The 23,037-nt window shown below is 42.6% G+C and overlaps 2 protein-coding genes across 8 annotated transcripts in view; one reads left to right on the top strand and one right to left on the bottom strand.

The window, feature by feature from the left end:
- Positions 1–6,932, top strand: part of LOC124999661 (sodium-coupled neutral amino acid transporter 2-like) — a 45,608-nt gene extending 38,676 nt beyond the window's left edge. For all 4 annotated transcript variants that reach the window (XM_047574609.1, XM_047574607.1, XM_047574608.1 and 1 more), the window contains exons 6-16: positions 70–162; positions 427–502; positions 1,007–1,089; positions 1,294–1,352; positions 1,558–1,701; positions 1,799–1,878; positions 2,003–2,103; positions 2,924–3,048; positions 3,150–3,294; positions 3,383–3,480; positions 4,330–6,932. In XM_047574609.1, coding sequence (XP_047430565.1) covers positions 70–162; positions 427–502; positions 1,007–1,089; positions 1,294–1,352; positions 1,558–1,701; positions 1,799–1,878; positions 2,003–2,103; positions 2,924–3,048; positions 3,150–3,294; positions 3,383–3,480; positions 4,330–4,446 — 1,121 coding nt within the window. In that variant the 3' untranslated portion in view covers positions 4,447–6,932. The remainder of the gene's footprint in view (positions 1–69; positions 163–426; positions 503–1,006; positions 1,090–1,293; positions 1,353–1,557; positions 1,702–1,798; positions 1,879–2,002; positions 2,104–2,923; positions 3,049–3,149; positions 3,295–3,382; positions 3,481–4,329) is intronic.
- scaf11 (SR-related CTD-associated factor 11) lies at positions 6,287–21,150 on the bottom strand. Of its 4 annotated transcripts, none has more exons than XM_047574599.1 (15): positions 20,907–21,150; positions 17,530–17,576; positions 17,212–17,357; positions 16,443–16,526; positions 16,184–16,263; positions 15,703–15,782; positions 15,574–15,611; positions 15,391–15,461; positions 15,036–15,161; positions 14,678–14,775; positions 9,309–11,534; positions 8,053–8,381; positions 7,768–7,941; positions 7,544–7,663; positions 6,287–7,162 (listed from the first exon to the last, which is right to left on the bottom strand). In XM_047574599.1, the coding sequence occupies exons 2-15, from the start codon at positions 17,546–17,548 to the stop codon at positions 7,067–7,069; spliced, it is 3,687 nt and encodes a 1,228-aa protein (XP_047430555.1). In that variant the 5' UTR covers positions 17,549–17,576; positions 20,907–21,150; the 3' UTR covers positions 6,287–7,066. The 4 variants fall into 4 exon arrangements, with proteins under 4 accessions (XP_047430555.1, XP_047430554.1, XP_047430557.1 ...); XM_047574598.1 differs by having other exon boundaries at positions 20,967–21,150; XM_047574601.1 differs by having other exon boundaries at positions 15,703–15,779; positions 20,967–21,150.
- Positions 21,151–23,037: the final 1,887 nt, after the last annotated feature.

The raw sequence follows: 23,037 nt of genomic DNA, 5'->3' as shown, positions 1-23,037 counted from the left end.
TACGCCCCAAGTGCTTTTGAGGTTTTAAATGCAAAATCTACAACTATTTGGGTGTTAATCTCTTCAAAGGTACACTAGTCTATGAACAACTGGGTTACAAAGCCTTCGGGTTACCGGGGAAACTTGCAGCCACCTGCTCCATTGCCATGCAAAACACTGGAGGTAAGAGTTTTCACAGTATGTTCTTATATGGGTTATGAAACAAACTACGACGTGGTTATTCTGCAAACTCAAACACCATGTCTCTGTGTCTCAACTGAGCCTGAAGCCATCATGTATTTTCTGAACGTAGAGTAGCTTCCAGTAAAAACTTTTTTTCTTTATTGAGCATCTCGGACTCTTACCGAATGTTAAGGATCTGCATCAACATGACTTGGTTTATTTTAAAGTGAGATGTACTAACTGCAGTTGGTTTTGTCTACACAGCAATATCATGCTACCTCTTCATCATCAAATACGAGCTGCCCATAGTTATTCAAACTTTTACAGGAAGCAACAATGGGTGAGTGACTAAATATTTTACTAGCTTCCAGATATTCAGACTGTCTTAGAGGTAAAATGCCTGCTTTGGCTGTCTTTAAAAGCATCACATGGAGTTGTCTTGTAATCAGACAAAGCCTGTATTTTTCAAAATGGTGGCTGGCTCATACAACCAGGCGGCAACCTCCAGGTCTGAGCGATGAAGCCCATGCCGAAGTGCACAAAACTGCAGTTCATCAGGTGGCCACTTGAGGCTCCAAAATTGAGCAAATCCTCATAGACCCCCATGTTAAAAAGCTGAACTTTATAGCATTATTTAACATATGCACAGCCTGGTACAAAAACGATGTTGGTCTCAATAGTTTATTTCACTATTCATGGCAACTGTATGGTGGGTGATTTTTTTCTAACTCATTAATTATTTTTTTTATTAAGGTCCTTATATGCTATGCAAACAAACAACAAAAACATATTTGAAATCATATCATGATAAGTTCCACTGCTTACAATGAGCTTTGTGTTTCAGAGAATGGTACATTAATGGAGACTACCTGGTACTGATTGTGACGCTTTCTGTTGTCCTGCCCCTCTCGCTGCTCAGAAACCTGGGCAAGTAGTGTGTATATGTGTTTATAAATCACAAGCAATTCTGAATAGTGTTAGATTAGGGGTCAGTGACTCACTTACACATGCAAGACTTCAATAAGCCTTAAAGTGTTAACAGCCTGGAGTTAAATGATAAAAATGGGAAAAGGAGCACATAACATCTTTTAAGTAGAAGCTGCTCATATTTGTGTTTGCTTTCCCCCTCAGGTTACCTTGGTTACACCAGTGGTCTGTCCCTCCTCTGCATGGTGTTCTTTCTGATTGTGGTGAGTATGACCCATCTTCTCCCCTCACACACCAGCTTATTTCATGCCGTAATTCCTTGGCACATGCAGGTACCTGCTGAGTCTTAGTCAGAACACATTCCACTTTTCTGTGAATTCAAATTTAAAATGGCAGTACCCCATCTAATCTATGAAATATTTATGAACTGTAATCCAGAAAAATAAAAATTGCTCTCTGGTTCTCCAGGTGATCATTAAGAAGTACCAGATCCCGTGCCCTCTGTATATTGATGACGACAGTCTGAACATAACCGCTACTGTCAACTCCACTGCCGTGAACTCAACTGCCATAGACTCTTGCAAGCCAAAATACTTTGTCTGGAACTCGAAGGTAAGGACCTTCAAGATTCTCAGCATCAAGAGGGCTGAAACAAAACTAATGACATTTTTGGTATAACTTCTGAAATCATTTGTCTTGTGTTTCCCAGACTGTCTATGCTGTTCCCATTTTGACCTTTGCCTTTGTGTGCCACCCCGCCATCCTGCCAATGTACGAGGAGCTCAAAGAGTAAGTGTGCACTGGCTGCTTGCTCTTCAATTTTCCAACTACAGTTACTGTCCCATCAACAATCTCCCACTTGTCTTTGGACTGTTGTCTAAATGAAACATTCTCTCCATTCTTTCCTAAACAGCCGTTCCCATAAAAAGATGCAGAACGTTGCCAACGTGTCCATCCTGGCCATGTTCATCATGTACCTGCTGACCGCCCTCTTCGGATACCTGACCTTCAACGGTGGGTCTTGTTCAGGGAACCAAAACAGAACATTTTTATTTAAATGTTTGTTTTTAGCAAAGGATAGAACCACCTACTAGTGTGGGTTTACAAGCATCATTGTCTTCTAACATTAAACTTGGTTGATTAAGCCAAGTAGCTTCCAGATCTAAACAGTGAGTGGAGGCCTATTCTGTAAGACTGTGACACACATATTTGGACAACAAAAGTGTACAGACAAAAAAAGTGGGCCCCGCATCGGAGGTGAACTTTTAATCAAAGTTTCATTCTCACATTGTCTCTCCATTTAAAGAAATGAAAATAATCCTGACTATTCGTGAGCCTGGTGTATCTAGGCAATCAATTGTTTCCTACGTGTGACTGTAAGCATTGTACGAATGAACCTTTAAACAGATGTTCTGATTGACAGGTTACATTTTAACATCTGTCCAATTTATTCTTTTTCGCCCAGGCAATGTATAATCCAGATGTGCACTTACTTTAGCACCTCACAGATATGATATTTCTGTTCCATGTGTTTTATTGGATTTACTTTGTCTGCTGTCAACACTTGAGTGAAAAATCTTTTGAATATTTTGATGCAGAAATGCCACGTGTAGAGTTAAGGTGATTGCGTCCTCCGTGGAATGTTTATTTTTTCTGTATACACATCATCACTGGTTTTGATTTCCCTCTCAAGGCTCTTTGTGAGAGCGACTGCTCTGTACTCTTTTAAATTATCTTCAGTATGCTTTTTACTGGAGGAACAGTGGAACATGGGTGTGTGGCCTTTGTTATGTTTTTGACTCAAGTGGCCAGTCTTTGTTGTCTTTCTGCACAGATAAAGTAGGACCTGAGCTGCTGTACACCTACGCCAACATTTATAAGTTTGATGTTCTCCTGCTGATTGTCCGTCTGGCTGTGCTGACCGCCGTCACCCTCACCGTCCCTGTGGTGCTCTTCCCTGTAAGTGTTCAACAGGTCAAGTCCCTTGTATCTTTGAATATTAGTCAGTAGAACTAGTGGGTCATGAAGGCTAACCTCTCTTTCTGTTTCTCCCTGTGCAGCTTCGTACTTCCATCAACCACCTCCTGTTTGCCTCTAAGGAGTTCAGCTGGCTCCGCCACATCATCATCACCGTGGTCCTGCTGGGTGGCACCAACCTGCTGGTCATCTTTGTACCAAACATAAGAGACATCTTTGGCCTCATCGGTGGGTATCTGCTAGTGTCGATGTGCCTTCATGTCATGTACATTTTAAAAAAAAACCGTGGTGATATGAAAGTTCTTCCCTCCATTAGGTGCCACTGCTGCTGCCATGCTCATCTTCATCCTGCCCTCGGCTTTCTACATCAAACTGGTCAAGAAGGAGTCCATGAAGTCTGTGCAAAAGATTGGGGTAAGGAAATAGATCGAAAGATTAGACTTGGACCTCTTTGGAAACCTTAGCCAATCAAGTTAGTATAAAAGAAACGAGGCTGAACACTTACCTTGTGTGAGAAAGACCACAGGTAAAGGTCCAACAGCACCGTCTACTGGTGAAAGCGCGGACGCTGTCTGAAAGAGTCGGGACTTGCCCGGCCAAGCAGCGGACCAGTTCGTGAGCAGACTGTGAGAAGATGCGTGGACTTTCTATGTGTTTCCCTAATTATGTGTACGTTCTTGAGGAAATGTAAGTGATTTCCGCTTCTGAGTTTCGGATCATTTGGTCCGGTTTGTGTTTTACAGGGAAATATGTTGTGTGAGTTTCAGTTAGCTAAGGAATAGTTTAGTTATCTCTGCTTCTTGCTAGCACTGCAGCGAAATGTGGATGCTTTCGAAGGCTTATTGATATATATTTCAATATTTCAACTCAGTTTAATTTGTGGTTATTCTGACCATGCTTGTTTTTGTGTAATAAAATTTATTGCCTTCCTTTATTTTCAGACCGCACATACGTTGTACAATTATGTTAAAGCTTAACCTCGTTGATTGATTAATAAAGATGAATCAGGTCTCTCTCTTCAAGTGCCATGATTCTCTAACTGGAATCATCGTCCACAAACTACCGCCTCAATCAGCAATCTTTTCATTGACGCTCACCCGCAAACTCCTTGTTTAACTTTAATTTGTAACATCGCCTTTTCCTGTGGTAAGCTAATGTAACAGTAGACAGGTAGCCCATTATTGCATATCCTGATTCGAATGTTTCACTTAAGTTAATCCAGTTCCAAGTTTTAACTAAATGTGAAACTGTTTTCCTTTCTAGGCCACGCTCTTCCTGATGTGTGGAATCTTGGTCATGTTTGGCTGCATGATCCTCATCATCATGGACTGGATCCACAATGCTTCACAGAGTCCGGTCGAGGAGGCCAACGGACACTAAAGTTACAGCTCTCCGGCTTTGTCCCATGATCCACAAACTCTCTACCTATTGTGACACAATGTCTGTTTATGGATTTTATATTTTACTACGCGTGTGTAATATTGTGTGTGTGTTTATATATATACATATTTTTTTATTAATAAATGCTGTCAAAGTTCATGCATTAATATGTTAACACAAGTTCCTCTTAACTGCACTACCTTAGTGGTGCAATTAACCCACTCGTGTTCCTTATGGCCCTTGGCCAGGCCCCTAGTTAGGGGAATCAAGAAGTGACTGATATAGCAAAAAGCAGTGTCATTACATGAGTGTTATAATACAGATTCCCCAAACTCTGAGCATAGTTGTTTGTATTTTAAGTGTTGGACTGGATCAGGCGTGGTCTGTGGTTTTGTGGTTAAGGAGGCAACTTTAGGACCATTGACCGTGCATTATGTCCACGACTGAGTTGTCTTGAACAAGCACCCAAAAAAACCCTGACTGCACGTTTAATTTCCCAAGAGTTCAACAGAATGTTAAAGCATGACTGCAGTTTTGAAAACGCTTTTCTCTTGACAACGCTGTCCCCTAGAGTTCTTCAAAGGACACACCACAAATTACGCTGCAAATCACCTTCTGTAATTCTCGTAACACAAAGGTCCTCTGATAAAACTAATCCAGGCCGAATCTGTGATTTAGGGTTGAGTTTTTACTTTTTTGCGACTTGTTTGATTTGCAGGGGTTTTTTTTTCTGCCTCTAGTCATTTAAGACGTATGAAGATGTGCTGTAATTCAAAGTTTGGACAGATGTTATGAACACAAAGTGGAGATGTCACCTGTTAAATGAAACCATTAAACCAACCATTAATGTGTTCATTGGTAAAGGTGGGTCTGATTTAATTACCGCCAAGTCTTTGGTAATTTCTTATGCAGAATAAATAGTATCAAAAATATATTATCCATTATAATTTGCAAAGTAATTAAAACTGTCTCTGGCACGCAGTGGAGTGAGGCAGAAAGTAGCAGAGCCTTAACAATGGAACGTAAATTAGAGTAAAACCAATTTGCCCACATGAAACAGACGTAGGAGGTAATATTTGAATCACAGGACGTCCTCAGGTAAAACTAATCCTGTGCAAATAGGGCTTTAAACACTTCAACGCATATGTGCAGACCAAAAAGAGCTACTGGGACCATGATTTAAGAAAAGGGTCTTGCATTCAAAGCATTGTATTATTAAACTTCGGAGCAGCTGTTGACAAGTCTTTGAAGCGCTCTATATGGCTTTCATATGACGTGATTTTCATAATCATATCTAGTTTCCCCAGAGGATTTAAATGTTAATTTAAATGTTGAGGCAATAACTATTTTGTTTGGACACTGCACTTGCAGAAAATAATCACGTTTACACAGCCATGGCAAACCTGCTAGATTTCACAAGATCAAATCCTTGATGAGGTATCAAATCAGGATTGAGAACTGCATTTAGTTTTGAAGGGAAGGACAAATTGACAAATGACTTTATTAGAAATTTATACACTTTTCTTGCAGTTAAGATGTCTCGGGTCAGTTTTTATTAGATCATAAAGCTGCACTTGACACGTGAGGTCTGATTGGAACATATCAACTGAAAACACATTTATGTGCAGGTTCTTAAACAATCACTGCAGCAGGTTGCCATCCAAACGCAGTGCCCATTTGATCTGAATTTAATTAAACCAGCAAAAGCAAATGTCCACTTAATGCAAATATGAAAGATGCAAATAAAAACAGAATGTTTACGCCCCCTTGTGGCTGATAGCCGTGTGTTGGGATGGAAATAAAAGCTCAGTCCTTCATGCATCGCCTCAGACACAAAGCACACTGGGAAGCAGCTAATTTATTTGACTAGTCTCTGGATACTTCTCACAGTTCATTTTCACGCATCAACATTTATTACACATTCAGCCGAGGGGGTGGGCTCAGTTTCAACCTAACCAATGACCCCCAAGAGCTGCGCCTTACATTATACACTCTGCCGATTGGTCATCCCGCTGTGGGTCCAATCAGGGTCCTGATTACAATCACTCTCATCAGGTCACAGCCCGTCACTGGGCCAGACACATTAATAAAGGCAACGCACTGGGTTGTTTTTTCTTTGTTTTTTTTTTTTCTTTACTAGGCTTTCATCTGAAATGTTTAGAATAACATTGACAATATTCAATTAATAAGCTATGAGATGCCTTAGAAGAGAAATTCATTGTACCAGCTGGCACCCAGGGAGAGGCTGCTCACTACATGAGCTCAGCGAGTGTTGCAGCCTCAGCATCAACCGTCCTCGCCTCCTCACGCTACACCATGCACTCCTTACAGTAGTTCCCAAGTCACATGATCTATGCAAAATAAAGGGCTCTTGCGTTACAATTTCTGATTGGATCATTCTTTTCTAACAAAATATGAAAATCTATAGAAAAAAATCTTCATCATTCAATAAAAGGTAGATATATATATATATATATATATATATATATATAAAAGAAAACACGCTGGCTCTCCGTCGTCTTTTAGCTAGGAGGCCAAATTCCAGCCAGAGGAAATTGCACTTGAGCAGCTGAATGGGTCTGTGAGGGCATCTCCGCCACCCCAGCAGAGGGGCGGCGTTTCATTTCTTGCGGGCGTGCTTGTATTTGTCGACGTAGGCCTTCACCAGGTTGGCCACTTTGCTGGAATTCACCTCCCCACTCTTGCTGTGACATATCTTAGGGGGAAAAAAAAAAAAACCCTGTCAACTTCTGAACAAATCTTAGCTCTAAGTTAGGAAAAACATGATTAAAAAGTAAGGGCAAAGGAATTTTCCATCTTAAATTTGTCGACACTAGAAATGCCTTATTGTGTTCTGAAGAATTAGCACACAAGACTAACAACCGTAGCACAATCATCTAGTCATTTTAGCGTTTCTTCCTCTTGGATGCTATGATTAGCATCTCTGCCCTGATCTTTGCAGTGTTTGTGGATGTTACGAGCAACATAAGCTACAACTCATCAGGCGTGTGAAATGATTTTTATGTATGTGGCAGTAATGTCTAGCTTGGGGATTAGCAAAGAGCCAGTGTGTGTCAAGAATGATTGAAATGTTTACCTTCTCTACCGCTTTGCGGACAATCTCTTTGTACTCATCCTTTGTGATTTCCTTCTTTTGGTAAAACGGTTTGATGGCTGTCTTCACTTCATTTATAGCTTTCTCTTGGATCTGTTGCTTCTAGAGTAGTAGGGGAATGTAGAGTAAAAGACAAAAAATACTTTGTTAAAAGACGGTTCATGATTTAACCAGGTCCCAGCTGTTGCTAGACGGCTGAGTGTTACCTTTTCTTTTTTGGAGCTGTCAGCGTGAGCCCTGTTATGCTGGCCGGGCTGAGTTGTAGAGGATGGTAACGCCTGGCTGGGTGCAGAATGACCCTGGGTTACTGCTGCGATGCCAGCTTTGGTTGGCGTGGGAAGCAGGGCAGGTTTCCCATAACCCACCATGGCATTCAGCATCTGGGTGAAAAAAAAGAAAGAATAAAGACGCTATAAGACACTCCTTTTGTGTTTTAGTTTGATTTTCAGCATCCTCGGCAGTAATCCCGCCGATGTCACAGCAAACAATACCTGTGTTGTGTGGCCCTCAGGCTGAGCTGTCGCTGTCTGGCTGCCTTGCTGCATGGGAGGAGGTGGTGGAGGAGGCGGTGGGAGGCCCTGAGCGCCTACAGCGGGCACCTGAAGCAGTGGCACAGCAGGGTGGAGGTGCATGGGGACCTGAGGAGGCATGGCGTAGGGTGCAGCTGGCTGCAAGGTGACTGGCAGGGCCCCCCGTGGGCCCTGCATGGGGTAGTGATGGTGAAGAACATTCAGCTGAGCATGAGGCGGGATCACGTTCATCACGGGCACCGGAGCGTTACCCGGGACTGCAAGCGGAGGAGGATCGCTTTTAGGGGGATCTGGAGGGAAAAAAAGAAAACAAAAAGAGTACAAAATAAGATTTTGCATGACATTTTTCATTATATGATGATTTTAATGTATTACATGGTATGGTGATATTAAATAAATAATAATTTCCAGAGATTCTTCACACAAGGAATAGCATTTGATAAATGGTCAAATTAAGTACATTTCTGTCAAAATTACATTTTGTGTGAGTAAAAGAAAACAAATACTTTCTAAGGAATAAATTAACTTAAAGAAATCATAGGTTTTAAAACCAAAGCGCAGGTGCTTGGGGGTCATTTCTGATGTGTCCGCTGTTCAAAGTTGAACTACAGTCATCTTCCTCACCAATAACATTAATCCTAGACACCATGACTGTTACTACACAGAAATTTGGCTGTTGCATGGCAGGACTTTCTTTTTTAAATCATTATCGCTTAGGATTGCTTATCCTCTAGAGCAGGGGTGTCAAAGATATGACCTCCGGGATGAATTTGTACATAAACTACCAAGACACTAACTGCAATTTTTCAATAAAATTAACTGCAATCTCTAATTTGTCCACAAGGCGGCACAGTATCACTTATTCCAGGTTGTTGTGTTTTCAAGCACAGTGTACTAAATTAAACATTTCCACAACTTACTTGTACTTATTTGCACTAAAACAAAGGAAAACATTTTGAGTTGTCATCTTTTATAGGTTATTATGCTGATACGTTATTGGTCAGGCCCACTGGAGATCAAATTGGGCTGTACGTGGCCCTGAATTAAAAGGAGTTTGAGATCCCTGCTCTAGAGGTTCGAGGGGGTCTGAAGCCTATCCCAGATATCATTAGAGGGGAGAGTGGGGTCACACCCTGGAGAGGTCAAACAGAAAACAGAGAAAACACTAAACCGATATTTTTTGTTTTACGTCTCCACGACAAGGCAAGAGGACTGACCTGCCGCTGGCTGCTGCTCTTCCTCTTGTCGGTTCCAGCTGCCTGGTCCTCTCTCTCTCTTGGAGTAATAGTCCTGAACATCTGCAGGCAATGTCCTTCTGACAGCCCAGCTAGATGCTGACGACCAGCCAGACCGGTCGACCATAGAGTCTCCTGAATCAGAGTCTTTCTTCCAGCCACCACCCCGGTTTTCATTGAAGCGGCTGTAAGCATCGTTCCCTGAATTGTTGCCTGTACCTGAGAAGCTGTTCCTGGGCTGCCAGCGGTTGTCGGATGTTTCGTCCTGTTGGTTGTAGAAGCCACGGTTTGCACCACCACGGCCTGTGCCCCGGCCCCGTTCAAACCCTCCACGGCCCCCCCGTCCCCTCGTCTCACCTCTGCTCCCACCACTGCTGCGTTGGTCCTCCCAACGTGAATCCCGGCTCCTGCTCTCTTCGCTGCGAGTCTTTTCTGTAACCCAGTCAGGGTTCTCTGACCAGCCCTGTCGCTCAGGATTACTTTCTGTAGGCACACCATTTTCAAAGCGTCCAGCGCCCCCGTGATACCTCTTTCCCTCCCCACCAGACCCACCGCTGGTCCCAGACCGCCAGCCATCTCTACGCTCCTTCCTCTGTGGAGACTTTTCTCTGGATACCGACCGTTCGGGACTGGCCCCACGCCTGTAGGACCTTGTTCTGGATCGAGATCTGGACCGAGACCGAGATCTGGATCGAGAGCGACTCCTGGATCGCCGCCTCCGCCTGTCACGGCTGCGGTCCCTCCTAGAATAGTCTCTCTCGCCATCCCGGTCCCTGTCTCTTTCTCTGCTGCGAGCTCGGGAAGAGCGACTTGAGGGTGGGCTGCCATCACGATCTCTAGAACGTGAGCGCGAGCGCCTAGATGACTCTCGTTTGGACTCCCTCTTAGGTGACCAGGTAGAGGTTGGGGAGTGGAACCGAGAACGCCGCTGCTTACCGTTCTTCCTCTCTTGGCTCCCTTCCCTCTCCCGTACGTCCTTAGTGCCCTCGTCCTTGGAGATTTGGCTTTCAGAAGCAGTAGCTGGAGGTTCTACAGCAGCTGGGGAGGTGCTCCCACTCTGAAGTTCCAAAATGGGATTGTTCCCCTCATCACTCATGGGGGAACTGCAGTCCATGGGGACAACGTTTGTGTCATCCTTGAACGGACTGTCATCCCCTGCTCCTTCCCCAGACCTGTCAACCCCTGAATGCTCGTCAGCATCTGACACTTTAATATCAAGGTCTTCTGGAGCTTTTGGTTCTGGGTCAGCTATGTTATCCACCGACTCTCCAACAGAAGGGGAACCGGGCTGTGCCAAGTTCTCACATGATTCAGCTTTTACTTCCTTTGAAGATTCTTCCTCGTTGGCCCCTTCTGACTCACAAATCTCCATGTTGTCATCCTTCTCGGCCTGCTGGTTACTCTGTGGAGACATCAGGTCTTCCAGCAGAGTGTTCTGAGAGTCAGAGGGGGACGGTGAAGTCCTATTCTCAAACTCTTTCTCTCCAGAAGAAACGGGGCTGGCTGGCTCTTCCTCGTCTCCCTTGCTGTGGTCATCAGCAGAGCATGAGTCGGGGCTGTTGGGAGCAGTGTCGGAGGGACAGGAGATGTCATTTTCTCCATCAGCTTTCTCTTCTTGTTCCTGTTCAACAGACTGTTCCTGAGTATCACCGCTGTCCTGCTCTTCGTTGTTCAAAGATCCTGCAGCTCCGTCGTGCTCATCAGTGGAGTTGAAACCATCCTTGTCTTCACTTAGGCTACCTTCACCATCAGAGTGTTGTTGTTCTGGACTGTTCACATCTGGCTCTTGTTCAGTTTTGTCTTCTCCCTCCTCCTTTTCTGCATTGTCACTTCCATCCCCTTCCTCCTCCTCCTCCTCTTCGCTTGCCACTGGGCTGGGGGAGGGTTTTCTTCTTCTTGCTGGGGCTTTCCGTTTCCCACTGGCTTTTCGGTTGGTTACCCGTTTCCCCTTCCTCTTCGCCGGTACCTGAGAAGACTTGCCTGGCGTGGTTGACTGACTGACAGATGAGTCAGAGTCTGACAAACTGGACTGTGGTGGCGATGAAGGGTCAGATGCGGGGGTCTCTTCCTGGATTTTACTGTTGCGTCCAGATCGTCTGGACGGTAGAGACTCTGCCTCCTTAGTGGGAGCTTTGGAAGTTGAACCTCGACCGCCTCTCTTTTCTCCTCCTTTGGGACAAGTGATGGCGCAGACAACACTCTGAGACACTACAGGAAAGAAACAAATGTCTATGAATTACTTCACATTTGTTATCTGTATTGGCTGCTGTTTAAAGGACCATATAGAATAAAATAAGCCAGTCAGAATCCATCCTTCTTTACCTGGTGAAAATGTTACTGAATGCAAACTGCGACTACTTGCGTTTTTTCTTTTTCAGGCATTTTACCGCCAAAAACAATTCCCACAATGAATGTGAAAAACGCAAGTTGATGATGTATACAGTGGGGGAAATAAGTATTTGATCCCCTGCTGAATTTGTAAGTTTGCCCACTTCCATAGAAATGATCAGACTCTGGTTTTTATGGTTGTTTACTGGTTATGGGTATAGACAGAATATCAGTCGAAAATGCATAAAAAACACACAATCTAAAAGTTCTAAATTGTTATGTATTTTATTAAGGGAAATAAGTATTTGATCCCCAAGCACAACACAAGTCAGTACTTTGTAGAGAAACCTTTGTTGGCAAGCACAGCGATGAGACGTTTCTTGTAGTTGGTCACCAGGTTTGCACACAGCGCAGGAGGGATTTTGGCCCATTCATCTTTACAGACAGTCTCTAAATCCTTCAAGTTTCTTGGCTGCCTCTTGGAAACTCGGAGCTTCAGCTCCCTCCACAGGTTTTCGATCGGGTTAAGGTCTGGAGACTGACTAGGCCACTCCATGACCTTGATATGCTTCTTCTTGAGCCACTCCTTTGTTGTCCTGACAGTATGTTTTGGGTCATTGTCATGTTGGAAAACCCACCCACGAGGCATCTTCAGTGTTCTTGCTGAGGAAAGAAGGTTTTTGTCCAAGATGTTACAGTAGATGGCTGCATTCATTGGCCCCATAATGCGGTGAAGTTGCCCTGTACCCTTTGCTGAAAAACAGCCCCAAAACATGATGTTTCCACCTCCATGCTTAACCGTGGGTATGGTGTTCTTTGGGTCATACTCACGTTTTTTCATCCTCCAAACACAGCGGGTCGAGTTAATGCCAAATAGCTCAACTTTGGTTTCGTCAGACCACAGCACTTTCTCCCAAGCCTTCTCTGAGTCATTTAGATGTTCACTGGCAAACTTAAGGCGGGCCTGTACATGTGCCTTCTTGAGCAGGGGGACCTTGCGGGCACTGCAAGAGTTCAATCCATAACGGCGCAGTGTGTTGCCAACTGTTTTCTTGGTGACGGAGGTCCCAACTGCTTCCAGATCATTAACAAGCTCCTGCCGTGTTGTTTTAGGCTGCTCCCTCACCTTTCTCATCATCATCCTCACTCCATGAGGCGAGATTTTGCGGGGAGCTCCAGACCGAGGACAGTTGATGGTCCTTTTATGGGTCTTCCACTTGCGAATAATGGCACAAATAGTTGTCACCTTCTCACCAAGCCTTTTGCTGATGGTTTTGTAACCTATACCAGCCTTGTGCAGGTCTACAATCTTGTCTCTGACATCTTTTGACAGCTCTTTGGTCTTGCCCATGGTGCTGTAGAAGTTGGAATGTAAGAAACTGATTCTTAGAGCAGGTGTGCTTTATATACATGACGAGTTAAGATCAGGAGTATTGGTAATTAGTTGACTGAGCACAGCTGTGTGCCACATGCGCACCAGCCAATCTGTAGGAGCCTGAATTCTAAGTGAATTGTTGGGGATCAAATACTTATTTCCCTTAATAAAATACATAACAATTTATAACTTTTAGATTGTGTGTTTTTTATGCATTTTCGATTGATATTCTGTCTATACCCATAACCAGTAAACAACCATAAAAACCAGAGTCTGATCATTTCTATGGAAGTGGGCAAACTTACAAATTCAGCAGGGGATCAAATACTTATTTCCCCCACTGTATGTGGAACAAACCATGTGCAAGATGACTAAGAATAGCAACAAAAGAAATTTATTCCACCACCTGAAGTATAACCACAAGCCAGCAAATGAGTCAAGCGAAAGCAGCACCTCTTCTGGTAAAAAAGGGTGGCCAGGCATCCCCGATTACTGGGGACAGCCCCCGTTTTGGATCACATGTCCCCAAAAATGTTTCCAATTTTAGCGTTGAGGGAAAAAAAAAAAAGTCACACACAGACTACAACTATTGTCAGAAGTCTGGTCACCTTATAGCATTAAAACAACAACAAAACCAAAAACATTCAGTCAGGCTGTTGAGTATGATAAGCAAGGCAAGTGATGGAAAGATAGAAACAAAGGAATTGTATTTTGCCGGGCGGACGACTTGTTGCCGTTTTCACATTTCACACTTGTTTGATTAGTCACTACAGTTTTCTTCACAACTTTCTGCTTAAACCTGTAGTTAAGCAGCTTGTTTGACTGTAACTGGTAAGTATCATCTAAGAGCTCTCAAGACAGAATGTAGTGACAGATTTAGTCAAAAACATGGATTGGAATTTTTTTTTTTATCATGATTTTTATCGTTATTGCCAGAATGAAAAAATTAATCAGGATATATTTTCTTTGGAATGTGAATGTAAACCCAAAAGGAAAATCATGCAAACTCTGCACAGAAAAAGCAAAGCCAGCCAGCAGGTTCAAACCCAGAACCTTCAAGCTGTGTTGCAATGAAGCTAATGACGCATTCAGTTATTTACTTGGTGCTGGTTGCTTACACGCAATGCTAACAGACATGTATGTTGTTTCGTTTTATAGGATACAACTTCCAAGAATCAGACTAAACTCACTGTAATATTACAAAACACAGACGGTGCTGTCTTGTTGTATTAAGGTCATCATCATTTCTACTAAACATGCAACTTACTGAGAATCCCTTCATTTATGATGTCCAGGTTTTACCAGCCGTTTTTACTGTCCCTGGTAGCATGAGCTGCTCTAATTGCAGACGGATGTAAACACTGCAACATGTCAATGTATTCTATTTAAATATTTACTATGTTCATCATGGATGACAACAACAGTGTTACAGTGTTTTTTTTTCTGTGTGTGTGTGTGTGTGTGTGTGTGGGGGGTGGGGGGGGGGGGGGGTCATTAGTATCGGCTACCAAATTTCAGGCAACATTCCAACTGCAAGCACTTTAGAACGTGGAAAATGATTTGAGAGCACCGGTGAATTAAATATACCAATCCTAGGAGGGGCAGATAATGTAATAAAAACCATGTCAAATATGACTCCATGACTCACCAATATCACTCAACCCGATCGGTGAGTTGAAGGAAAAGGGAGATGAGTGGGGTCCAAATGGAAACGGGGTGTGGTTCCACCTAGTTCCATGCAAACTCCTGCAAAACCACAGAAATGTTTCAGTGACTCAATTAGCAACTGGATATATACCACTTTAGAAAACATTCTGATCATGAGCCTCAGTCCAGTCTTACAGAGTGACGACCCCAATAAGGTCCTTTTTTTTGTCCAGAGCTCAGACCATGGTTTTAATAGAAAGCCTCAATGTCAGGTGGTGAAGGCGGGGAGGGTCCAATGAGAGATGATATAGAGTTTAGGGAACAAAGTTTCAGCAGTGGTCATTAAGAAGTTTCATTACCTAGAAGTGCCATTAGCAGGGATGGGAGCAGCAGGAGAAAGCCAGGGACAGTGTTGGGCACTGGCCTTGCACTGCTTGAATCCAGTGTCATATGGTATGTCCTCCGCCACCCAAACAGGATCTGGACTGCAGAGCGATGAAGACAAGTGTTACATGAAGCACGTTCTAAAAAGGTAAAGCTGAACCATTTCAACCAGGGCAGTGCCTCTGATATATCACACTGCTACTGATGATTAGTACAAGTTTCCTCCAGTAACAAAAACCTCTCTCATTCAGAAGAACGTTTATCCAATTGTTGTATAACCAGAACAACAGAATATCATGGTTACAATTCATTGTGGGCAGCGTGACTTACATGTCCTGTGTTGATGTCACTATTGAGAGACAGGAAGCCGGGGACCAAGTACAGCACTCTGTTCCTCTCACCTGGATAAAATACATCACACTCCGTGAGGTTTAACTATGGCATTAGGGCTAACGGCAAAAAGCATGTAAGATGGTGAAAAGAGATGAAAAGAGAACAACTGAAAGAGCAAACCTTTTTTCTGCTCAGTGAAGATGGGTCCTCGTCGCTACCTGAAAGAGACATTTTAAGACTGTTAGATCTTGCGGGCACAATGCAAGTAGTTCAAGCGCACTCCTGGAGGAGGACAGGCTTTAAACGTACATTTCCTCACAAGTCCTTTTGTTTTGGTGTCTGCTGTCCGCTCCGCGTTTTTCCGTCTCAGTCTCCTTGCTGGCTTGCTTCTAAAGAGATAACAACCTAAATTATTCTCAAGGTAAGTGATGATAATATCTGAATCTGTGACATAATTACAGTGGAAGTCAGATTTGGGGTCCTTGTACATTCATAAAACCCAAGACCAAGCTTTAACCTTAACCCGCACCAGTCCCTCCCGCAGCAAAGCACCCGCACAACATGGTGCTGCCGCCCCCATGCCTAATGACTGAGTTCAGCAAGCACGACTCCCCATTTCTCTTAATCACTAAGAGCAAACTATTCAATTCTTCTTTCATACGACCAGACGACCTTTCTCCAGTCATTAAGATTCGTCCCAATGTGCAGCTCTAAACTATATTGTGGTTTTTAAGTATATGTTCTAACTTTTTCAACTGTATGTTATCATGAAAAACTGTCCGACACTCACTTGAGACAAAGTTTTGGTTCAGGTTTTCTACAACAGCAACTCTCAGCTTCAGCTTGAAACGGTCGCTTCTTTACGGGAACCTTCAGACAACAACAAAAAAAAAAAACAAAAAAAAAAACAAGAAAAGAAGTGGCTTTAGATCAAGTGCCAAGATTAACAGGGTTCAAAACCACACAGAGAACCCGTTTCGCCCTTTAACAGAAGGCAAGGGATGTCTAATTAACAGCGGATAAAAAAAACTGGTAGCAACCAGACTGACCTGCACACAGCTGAGGTTCCCATCCCATCTGTAAACATTACTGAAAGGTCTCCTATCCACGGGGCAGGAGGGACTCATCTGCAACTTAGAGCCAAAGAACAACAACATCATTACAATCCATTACATAACATAATTTGTATAATATGAATGAAATGAACATCTTAATGGTTTACAGGCTGTTCCACTATACGAATTGGGATGGCTTTTTTTTTGATGATTAGTGGCAAACTATCCAATTAGCCTATGGTCTTAAATAGCTTGACAATCCGTCTATATCCAAAGCAGCCATATAAAAGGACCAACTGATGGCCTTAAAAGGTCAACTTCATTAATTAAATCCTGAAATTAGAAGTCAACTTAAGCCATTAAGTTATTCCAAATATATCTATTTAAATTAAACTCTCAAGTAGTGGTAGAACAACGGGCCAACATAATCACTTGCGTAAATAAAGAAATATGTGCGTTGATGAGCAAAAATGTTTATGTTCTGTCTGAACAATGGCAGGTCCTATTGCTAGACATCCCCGAAAACAAGACTATATCCTAAAAAGCCTGTGTCTGACTGATGAAGGTGTAGGAATTTTATTAACAGAGAACAACTAAACAGTTTGTTTTCATGACACAGCCCACTGCAGCAACCCAAAAGAGCATCAAGCGCAAGCATCTCAACAGAAACCATCCTGGGGCTTTCGGCGCCAATAACGCACCAAGCTATCTTATTACGGATTTCATGACAATCTAAATTTAACGTAGCCGCACTGATCGTCACCTCTGCCCATGTGAGGAGGCATCTCAGGCAGAAGACATGGCAGCAGCTGTCAGGCATGGCGAGCTCGCCTCCGGCCAGGACGCCCAGGCAGATAGGACACCTCTCTGCCTCCTCAGCATCTGCTCCGTCGGGCGGGCCCTGGCTGCCTGAACACACAGGAGATGACACACGCACAAGCTTTAGGCTTATTAAGTACACACCCCTCACAGTTTTGAATCAGTGTGAACAGAAACAAAAACACAAAGAGACGTGCAGTGTTATAAAAACGGGTTATGGTCTTGCAATGTATAGCAGAGTGTAAAAAAAAAAAAGTCTCACCACTTCCAGCTCCAGTCATGTCTGGCCCGAGGCTGTCCTGATCACCACTACAAGACAGATAAAGTGACAAACGGTAGACATTGGTAATGACAGAAAAGACAGGAGTATAAAGTACAGTAGGTTAACTGCAACAGGAAACCCACACATAAAACATGTTCAATGGCTGGGTTGTGTTTCCCAAGAAAGATAGTGGTAGGAAACGATTTCACCTTCTTGACTACAAACTATACGAGTTCCACGTTCAGTGCAAGGTCTCCATGTTACACATTTATCACGTCACCTCCTACATATAGGAATTACCACAGTATTTCAAAAACTAAATAATTAATCTACATCAAATCAGCAACTGGCCGGGCTTGTTGCAGAGCCCAGGAAAATAGCTCAAACCGGAAGCTGTGGAAGGAAACAGACGCTATCTAGCTGCCAAGAATTCATTGAAAATGGAAGATGTTGCAATCCCAGAGCTCACCTGCCTACTGGCTTTAAGACACAACATACTGACGGATTATGCCCGTCAGCAACCAATCCATCATGTCAATTTTGTAACTTCGTGTCAATGCGACACACCTGAGAAGTCTGCCCTTTCCAGCCAAGCTTTATCCTTATCACGGTAGATTCACTTTTGAGGGCCAAAGTCTCCTACAGTGACTCATCAAACCACCACTCACTTACGCCAGTCAATCACAACATTAAAACTCCTTGGCTAATGTATAGGCCCCCACCAAGATATCTGCCTAAGACATCTGAAGGTGTATGGCAACAAAACAGTAACAACAGATCCTTAAGGTCCTTTAAGTTAAGACACGGAGCCTCAGTGAATCACCCATCGTATGGAAAAGAGTTTTTTTCTGATTGAGATTTGGAGCATTTGTGGACCAAGTAAACACCATCTATTTTTTTTTTTTATAATGCTCCTCAATCCCTTTGTGAATGATTTTTTTTTTTTTTTTGTAGTGTGGTCAACAGCTCATTTTCCTGTTTAGAGAGATCCTGCCATCAGGCAAAAGCTGGCATAAATGCTAAGATACAAGATTTCCCAGCAGAATGTTGCCTGCTGACGCACATGCAACCAACCGCCCACATGATGTCTCTGAAATTATCTAACCCAGTTATCAAGTCATCACAGTTTGGACTTTGTCAATGTTCCTCAGATCAGAACTGACGAGGAAGAAACAAGATGCACAAAAGCAATGGGCAGCGTAACGGCCAACAACACCCTACAAATGGACAGGATTGGATATGCAGTGCAGCAGTTTGTGGACAACCCACTCTACCACCTCAGTTGGCCGTTGCCTGTAGTCGGGGTGAATTTCTCGTGTCTGAATCAAATATCAAAGCTAACTTCAACTAATTTCTCTGTCATCGCCCACACAAACAGTACTCACTCAGTCAGAGACATTTTAAAAATTCATCACTGCTGTTTACACCTTAAAGAGCACTTATCTTATACTAAGAAAAGGTTGTCTTTTCCGAAAATCTAAACGTAACCCCAACAATCAACGTGCTATTACATCACCTTTGCGTAAAGACTGGCAGTGTAAAAACCAAAAAAAAAAAAAAAATGCCTTTGACGGTCTGTAGGTTTTGTGAAAGCTCCCTACTGGTTGGAGGAGAGGACCCAACGCTGATGATATCTTTCTAACAAGCTGGAAGGCAGTGGCATTTCTGAATGGTGATTTTTTTTTTCTTCGCATGGAAGATGCTTACAAAGATACTTCAGCTTTTTTGAAACAGTTTCGTACGAAGCACTTGTCCATAGTCAGTATATTAACTGCAGTAGATGTTAGTAAGCACCCCACCAGTTTAAAGGAAGCAGAGGGCGTATTGAGACGAAAGCAACCAACTGCAGCGCACAGCAGCAAAACTAAATTTAGCCACATAAAACTAGGCCCACCTATACAATGAATATCGGCGTAAAAGCGTGCGCTCTATTCACCATATTATCACAAATCTTACCTTGATATCTAACAACCGTTTGGAGTAACAAGATCCTGTGAAACAAACATGATGTTTTCAACTTGCATAACACAGTAGTTGCTGGTTTGTGTTAGCATGCGACTTTTGCATATTAACACATTAGTTTGAGTCTGAAATAAAGCGTTGTACCAAAACGATCCAGTGACAAGCAGTTGGGAACAATCACTGTTATCACCAACGGAATATGGTTACTGTGTAAAATCAACATGGTTATTGACTTGTGAGATATATTTTATTTTTATCAGTGCACTATTGTCACGGTCTTGTCACACCAAATTTATTACGATCATACATTTTCAACATTTAATAAGCTGTCCTGCCACCATTTTAAATTTTATGTACGATTTGTTTTTTGCAAATCATTGCCTTCTTTCCAAATATTTTTAATATTTTCCACTTTTATAAAATTTTATTTGGAAACAGAGTTCTAGATATATAATACACGTCACCACTGAAACCACCGTCTTCACTCTTAAATGGAGACCTATAGTGGAACTTCTCGTCATAAAATCGACTGTGGAATCGAAAGTGAAATACTTTTCCATCTGATATTCTGACTCGTTGAGTTCGGCAATAGAAACCAACATTATGGATGCGAAAGTCTGAGTAATCTTTGCTATTTTCGGGCTTCCACATATCATCCAGCCAAAATCCAGCCACGAGTGTTATTTACAGTCCGAATCGTGGTGAACAAACCTAACTCCAGCAGGCCATCACACTTCTCTGACTGGAAGACAGTGAGCCTCTGACATCCGATCCAGAAACAGTCTTTGATTTAATCACTTTCAAAATCAAGATCGCACAATTTTAAAAACGTGATATGCCTGAAACGGACAGAGAGCACAGCCTCACTTTGAGTCCCCGTTCAAAACACATCACGCAACAATTCAAATAGACCCAGTCAACACAGGCCATTAGTCATTAGCCCTGCGCTCTATCATTCGTCGCACTAAGCTATTTAATACCACGGGCTAAGAGCTACGTCTGAAAGCCTCAATCAAGAGTTAGCCTCGCGTTGGATTAAATCCATTCGCTAACTTTCAACTGGATGATCGGTGCAGAGAAGTAGCGACAGCAAATAGTCGAGGACTTGCTGCAGTTTGGTGCCAGCACGGCCTGTCTGCTTGAGACACAAAATTAGCACCAACTTGATCAACCAGTGCCAACACGACGATGACAACATGGTTGTTATTGGTTAGCCGGGCGGCTATTGCTACCCGAAAACACAGCCACACAGGGGCTAGCCGGCTGTTGTTAGCACGGAAGCAAATACGGCTAAATAGCATTTAATAACAGCCTCGATAATTGCACTGAAGGTCACAAGTTAGCTGTAGCACGGTAGCAGCAGGCGGGGTTAGCCGAGAGCTAACTGGCCGCTTAGAACAACAGCACCTGCTTACGTCGCTTTTAGCTTCCTCGCAGCTAGCCCTGGTTAGCCAGCACCGAGCGTCGTTCCTCACCTCTGAGTGCAGCTGCGGCTGGTTTGCGCCGAGTGAACTGTTTTTAAGCGTCCAAAGTCCCGCTACGAAATGCTGACAAATCGCACTACCGGGAAATTGTTTTTGGCTGAAGACGGAGCGTAGCTTTCAGAAAGTCCCAGCCACATGTCTCGCGGTCTGGCTGCGAGTTTTGGTTGCCGCCGGCGACCCCTACCGAAACCGCCGAGCATTACAAGAGGGAATTTATCCATCTGGCGGCATTTAATACACGACAAAGAAATAACAGCAACAGGTGGCACAGACATACGGAAGAGTATTAGGGTCACCCTTTAGAGAAAAAAATAATAATAAAAGAAAAGGAGGTAGATTTTTTTCATCATGCACTTCATTTGTAACTGACATGACATACATCAAAGCTTGTGTTTAAAACTATGTTGCTGTCATTTTAGTAAGTATACCCGTATAAAAAACAAATCGTCAGCATTTCGTTCTTTACAGATAAAATCAAGCACGCCTAACAGCTGAAGGTTTGATAAGTGAGAGAGAGTGTGAGCAATGAAACAATGAACACCACGCAGCAGTACACATGCCTATTGGCACAAATCAATCTAGCCATTGTACACAAGTGTGTTGAAGGCGTGTTAAATTATTATTATTCACCAAAAATCACCGATTCCAATTAATTGTGTCCACATAAAATCTGCTAGCAGTGTCAGAATGCACTGACCGTAAATGATACACTAAGGGTTTGCGCCTTCAAGTAGCACGTGTACACTGCCCTCTAGTAGTCATATGATAAACTGCAAACTAAATCAATTAATCTGTAATTAACTGTACAAAAGCGATAAGATTTGCATTTGTTTTATTTACACGAATAATCGAACACGATAGCATTTAAAAATATCTTCTTTTTTTTTCAGAATGGAAGAAGCTGCTGGGATAAGTGGAGAAACGTCACCAAGCCCAGTTGCCTTTCTGTAACCTTTTTGGATAGAAGTTGTTTATTGCTGAGTTATTATTTTCACAGTTAGTATTTCACATGTTTATTAAAAATACTATATCATTGAAAACTAAAAACCCTTATGTTATACAAAAGCTTTTCTTCTGATATAGAAACAAATACTTTTTGTGTGCCATTTCCAGTTAAACATATTAATAAATAAATAAATAAATAAATAAATAAAAAAAAATGAAAAAAAAAACGAAAAACAAACTGAAATAACTGATCACAAACTAGCCACTAACATTTACTAAATTGTGTACTAAGTGGAGTCAGCATCTTGCACTGGGCTAAAGTGGCCAGTTATTTGCATGTTTGCATGTATGCTCGAACTAGTTGTGTTTTGTTTGTTTGTTTTTTGCTTGAAGTGTGTGCTTCCATTTCATGCATGTTGCACATACAGGATTGTTGAGTTCACTGCCCTCCAGTCTTAATAACAAACTACATCAGAGACAGATATAATATATTAACTACTCCAAAAAAATCATACTGTAAATGCAACAATGTAACTCTCACCCATTGTCTTAATAAAAAAAAAAAGTCATTGTCCTTTTCATGAAAGATGTTTTGACATTTCACAGTAAGAAAAGCAGTGATTTCAATCATACGATTAATAAATGACTGATGACCCATAGTAGCTGCTTCACAATTTATAAAACCTGTACTTTTCCTACGGTGGCAAGTTTGAATCTGAAAATAACGTATTCAAATAAGTTATATCTGATTACGATCAAACTTAAGTTTGGATGGCAAAAGAAAAGAGAGCATAAACTGTTTATTGAGCCTACTGTAACTGTTCCTAAACATCAGCACTAAATACACATTCCTTCGCAGTTCTGAAAATATCCGGTCTCAGATAGATTCGTGCCACACTAGCACAGTGTGGCGCTGCACCTCGTTTTGATGAATAGGGGGAGTCTTCTGAAGTGTGAGATTATATACAAAAGATTTTGGGGACCAGTGGGAAGTGGAGCGCTCAGCGAAGTCATTAACAATGCAATTAATTTACACGGATCGGGCCAACGGAAAGTGTCCAGTGGTTAAACAGAACAAAGGGATGGGGCTGCTAGCGAGTGGAGCTTTTCACGTCCT

Source organism: Mugil cephalus, chromosome 22, assembly GCF_022458985.1.
Source record: "Mugil cephalus isolate CIBA_MC_2020 chromosome 22, CIBA_Mcephalus_1.1, whole genome shotgun sequence".
Classification (NCBI taxonomy): Eukaryota; Metazoa; Chordata; class Actinopteri; order Mugiliformes; family Mugilidae; genus Mugil; species Mugil cephalus.
The sequence above is the reverse complement of the archived record's forward strand: the minus strand, read 5'-3'. Positions and strand labels throughout refer to the sequence as shown.

What these genes read in the sequence shown, in the direction of transcription:
- scaf11 (XM_047574599.1), bottom strand. An exon ending in AAAAGGACTTGTGAGGAAAT is followed by an intron (nt 15,612 to 15,702) that starts GTACGTTTAAAG and finishes TGTCTCTTTCAG; the next exon opens with GTAGCGACGAGGACCCATCT. An exon ending in CTGAGGGCCACACAACACAG is followed by an intron (nt 7,942 to 8,052) that starts GTATTGTTTGCT and finishes TTTTTCACCCAG; the next exon opens with ATGCTGAATGCCATGGTGGG.